At 50.9% G+C, this 4,154-nt stretch overlaps 1 protein-coding gene across 1 annotated transcript; it reads left to right on the top strand.

Annotated features, from left to right (window-relative positions):
• The first annotated feature begins 868 nt into the window (after positions 1 to 868).
• LOC112279602 (heat shock 70 kDa protein 1) lies at positions 869 to 3,589 on the top strand. Its single transcript, XM_024514212.3, has 2 exons — positions 869 to 1,227; positions 1,608 to 3,589. The coding sequence occupies exons 1-2, from the start codon at positions 1,014 to 1,016 to the stop codon at positions 3,344 to 3,346; spliced, it is 1,953 nt and encodes a 650-aa protein (XP_024369980.1). The 5' UTR covers positions 869 to 1,013; the 3' UTR covers positions 3,347 to 3,589.
• The last annotated feature ends 565 nt before the right edge of the window (positions 3,590 to 4,154 follow it).

Genomic DNA, 4,154 nt, shown 5'->3' with positions numbered 1-4,154 from the left:
GATGATGTGGGTTATATTGATTTTAGACTTGACATCAAACATTCATTAATAAAACTGAAATTATAAAACTAACACTAGTCTCTAAGATTATCACATGTAATTGGAACTTGACCAACTCCCATCAGCTACCAAGCTTGATGTTGGATTATGAAAGGGTGAATAAATCACAATGAACTACTAATGGATGAATGCATAAATGAGCTAAAAGAGTCCTTTTCCATGGGGGGAATAAAAATGAGAGATACAAAAGAAGTAATAGATTGTGTGGAAAGGGAAGCAGCCCCTTCTTCTTAAAAGAAGAATGTTACCATGATGGCTTGGTCGGGGATAGAGGTGGGGGGGGGGAGGAGGAAGGAGCAGAAAGAAAGGTTGGATGCGGTGGAAGGGGGAGTGGGGGGGTTCCGACACATGGCGATGCACATGGGGATCGGGGGGCGTTGAGGTGGTCGGCTGCGACGCCCCCAAGGCCGGATTTGGACCCGCTTGACGCACCGACTGGCAGTGCGAACCGGATTTTGGCCATTGTGGCCTGTTTTCGTCTATTCTGGACACTAGACCCGGACTTCACCCCTTCCTTCCTTGTCTTGATTTTCTCAAGGTACGCCCGGGCCTGGTCAGAGCTTAGGGACGGACGGAGGCCAGAAGAAGAAGAGTCTGGAAGCCCCTGGAACTCCCCCAGCGCTCGCGGGTGCCCGGTGGAGGGCCGGGTCTGGGGGGTGAGTCATTGGGTCCGGAACCCTCTAGAAGTTGCTGGAACGCGCTCGAACCCGGCGAACCTTCAGCTGCGAGCAGCCAACTGTTGATTCGGCCGATATCGTCAGCCTAGAAAACTCAAGCCTCGCTGCTCGCTCTCGCCAATTGATACTTAGATTTGTCTCAGCATCGCGGCTCTGAACTTGCGAGCGTCCGTCTCCGTCTCTCTAGCTACCAGTGCCCTTTAGGTGTTAGATTTGGTTTCCTTTTTCTAGCGTGTTGCTGTTGCGTTCGAGGGGAGTTTTCTAGTGAGCGTCGCCATGGCTGGTAAGGGCGAAGGTCCTGCTATCGGCATTGACTTGGGCACTACCTACAGTTGCGTGGGAGTATGGCAGCATGATCGCGTTGAGATTATTGCCAACGACCAGGGTAACAGGACTACCCCGAGTTATGTTGCATTCACGGATACCGAGCGACTTATCGGAGATGCCGCCAAGAATCAGGTGGCCATGAATCCCACCAACACCGTCTTTGGTACGTTTCGCGTTTCTCTGCCACCTTTTCTGCGTTTGAATGCATGAGGTTTTGTTTCATTTTTTTTCCTGTTGTGGTCTGCGATGGTGCGCGGCCAACTCAGTTCGGGTACTGTTCCTCAATTGTATTACGTTTTTGCGCGTAGCGGCCCGGAACATCCAGTTCGTCGGCCGGAGTGTAGCGAGTGTTTTTGTTGTGCTTGCAAGTCCGAGCGACCAGCTAGTTTGGCGACTGTCTGCTTGTTTGGGTTAGAGGCGTCTCTAGTTCCGCGTGCGTCAGTGCTCCTAGTCGGGGATATTTAGTGTGGATTGTTGCGATTCCAGAAGAGGTTCTGTGGAGGGCTGGTGTCCTAACCTTTTTCTCGCTTTGCTGCCGTGCAGATGCCAAGAGGTTGATCGGAAGGCGGTTTAGCGATGCGTCTGTACAAAGTGACATGAAGTTGTGGCCTTTCAAGGTTACACCCGGGGCAGCCGACAAGCCCATGATTAGCGTGCAGTACAAGGGCGAAGAGAAGACCTTCGCTGCAGAGGAGATATCCTCCATGGTTCTGATTAAGATGAAGGAAATTGCCGAGGCCTACCTCGGTTCGACAATTAAGAATGCCGTGGTCACTGTTCCCGCGTACTTCAACGACTCTCAGAGGCAGGCCACCAAGGACGCCGGAGTGATTGCTGGGTTGAATGTGCTGCGTATCATCAATGAGCCAACCGCTGCCGCTATTGCGTACGGTTTGGACAAGAAAGCGTCATCCGTGGGGGAGAAAAACGTGTTGATCTTCGATCTCGGAGGCGGTACCTTTGATGTGTCCCTTTTGACCATCGAAGAAGGTATTTTTGAGGTAAAGGCCACTGCCGGAGATACTCACCTGGGAGGAGAGGACTTCGATAACAGGATGGTGAACCACTTCGTCCAGGAATTCAAGCGTAAATACAAGAAGGATATTAGCAGCAACCCCCGTGCGCTGAGGAGACTGAGAACCGCTGCTGAGAGGGCGAAGAGGACCCTCTCCTCAACTGCCCAGACCACGATCGAGATCGACTCTTTGTACGAGGGCGTGGACTTCTACTCTACCATCACTCGTGCCAGATTCGAGGAGTTGAACATGGACATGTTCAGGAAGTGCATGGAGCCAGTGGAGAAGTGCCTCAGGGATGCTAAGATGGACAAGTCATCCATCCACGATGTGGTGTTGGTCGGAGGATCGACCCGTATCCCCAAGGTGCAGCAATTGTTGCAAGACTTCTTCAACGGCAAGGAATTGTGCAAGTCCATCAACCCCGACGAGGCGGTGGCGTATGGAGCGGCGGTGCAGGCTGCCATATTGTCTGGAGAGGGTAACGAGAAGGTCCAGGATCTATTGCTCCTGGATGTCACTCCTCTGTCTTTGGGTCTGGAGACCGCAGGAGGGGTGATGACGGTATTGATTCCCAGGAATACGACGATCCCGACGAAGAAGGAGCAGGTGTTCTCTACCTACTCTGACAACCAGCCCGGAGTGTTGATCCAAGTGTACGAAGGAGAGAGGGCAAGAACGAGGGACAACAACTTGCTAGGAAAGTTTGAATTGTCCGGAATCCCCCCGGCTCCCCGTGGTGTGCCCCAGATCACAGTGTGCTTCGATATCGATGCAAACGGTATCTTGAACGTGTCGGCTGAGGACAAGACTACCGGGCAGAAGAATAAGATCACCATCACCAACGACAAGGGCCGTCTGTCGAAGGACGAAATCGAGAAGATGGTCCAGGAAGCCGAGAAGTACAAGTCTGAGGACGAGGACCACAAGAAGAAGATCGAGGCAAAGAATAGCCTTGAGAACTACGCCTATAACATGAGGAACACAATCAGGGACGACAAGATTGCAGCCAACTTGGATGCCGCTGACAAGAAAAAGATTGAGGACGCAGTCGAGGCTGCCATCCAATGGTTGGACCACAATCAATTGGCAGAGAGCGACGAATTCGAGGACAAGATGAAGGAGTTGGAGAGCGTTTGCAACCCCATCATCGCGCGCATGTACCAGGGAGGTGCAGGAGGTGCCGCGGGTGGTGCCCCCTCGTACGGAGGAGATGATGATGCTGCTCCGTCTGGTGCCGGCCCCAAGATTGAGGAGGTCGACTAATTTATAGATTGATTTTTGCACTATTGTGGTGCTTCTATTTGGTTGAGCTGTTTAATTCTTTTGCAGTGAAGCTGTTAGAAGGGATAGCCACCCCATTTTTTTTTTTCTTTTTTTTTTCTTTTTTTTCTTTTTCCCCTTTTTCCCTTTAGACGGCGCTAAATTCAGAAATTCTTGAGGAATTCAGCCACTTTCAAGGTTGTACGTTAACTGCCGAAGGAAATATACTGCGCTCGATTCTTGTAATCTTCGTTCCACACTCGTCGCGTGAAGCATGGATGGTAGTGTCGTTTGAGTTGTCAGTGATCCAGTGAAGATGATTCAAGTGCACCTCTGTCCGAACCGACCAATTGTATGTGACTCGAAAGTGCTTCAATTCAAGCACAGTTGGGTTGCGGATAACCCTGTATCATAATGTCGCTGCTCAGTGCTCCAAGGCGCTGATAATGTGCGCCAATTCAAGGATTTCAGCGCCGGTTTCAGCCCCTCTGGGAAAGTGCAGCTGTGTAGCGTCGAGATGACTGCTGCTTGCCGATGGAATTCTAGTATTTAGTGGATGTGCACCGTAGCGATGGGTACCTTGGTTTGGAGGGATTGTGTGTGGTTTGAATGTTGATTGCCTGCTTTGAATTCGTATGTCGCTCCTATCAATTTTAGGCTGGAGTTGGCTCTTGGTGCTGGACTGTTTTGTTTATTTTGAGATATGGCGGTATTTGTCCAAACTGTCGTTTATTTCTTTGGGGTTGGACTTTGCGGGTTACTGTTCGGCCTTCTGTGAAGTTGGGTTGGTTGTGGTAGTCTTTGGTTCAGT

This window comes from Physcomitrium patens, chromosome 3 (genome assembly GCF_059467195.1).
Source record: "Physcomitrium patens ecotype Gransden chromosome 3, ASM5946719v1, whole genome shotgun sequence".
Classification (NCBI taxonomy): domain Eukaryota; kingdom Viridiplantae; phylum Streptophyta; class Bryopsida; order Funariales; family Funariaceae; genus Physcomitrium; species Physcomitrium patens.
The sequence above is the reverse complement of the archived record's forward strand: the minus strand, read 5'-3'. Positions and strand labels throughout refer to the sequence as shown.

Bases quoted from the DNA above. Each gene is read 5' to 3' on its own strand.
- LOC112279602 (XM_024514212.3), top strand. From the start codon at position 1,014: ATGGCTGGTAAGGGCGAAGGTCCTGCTATCGGCATTGACTTGGGCACT. The intron at 1,228-1,607 runs GTACGTTTCGCG...GCTGCCGTGCAG, and splicing joins TCCCACCAACACCGTCTTTG to ATGCCAAGAGGTTGATCGGA.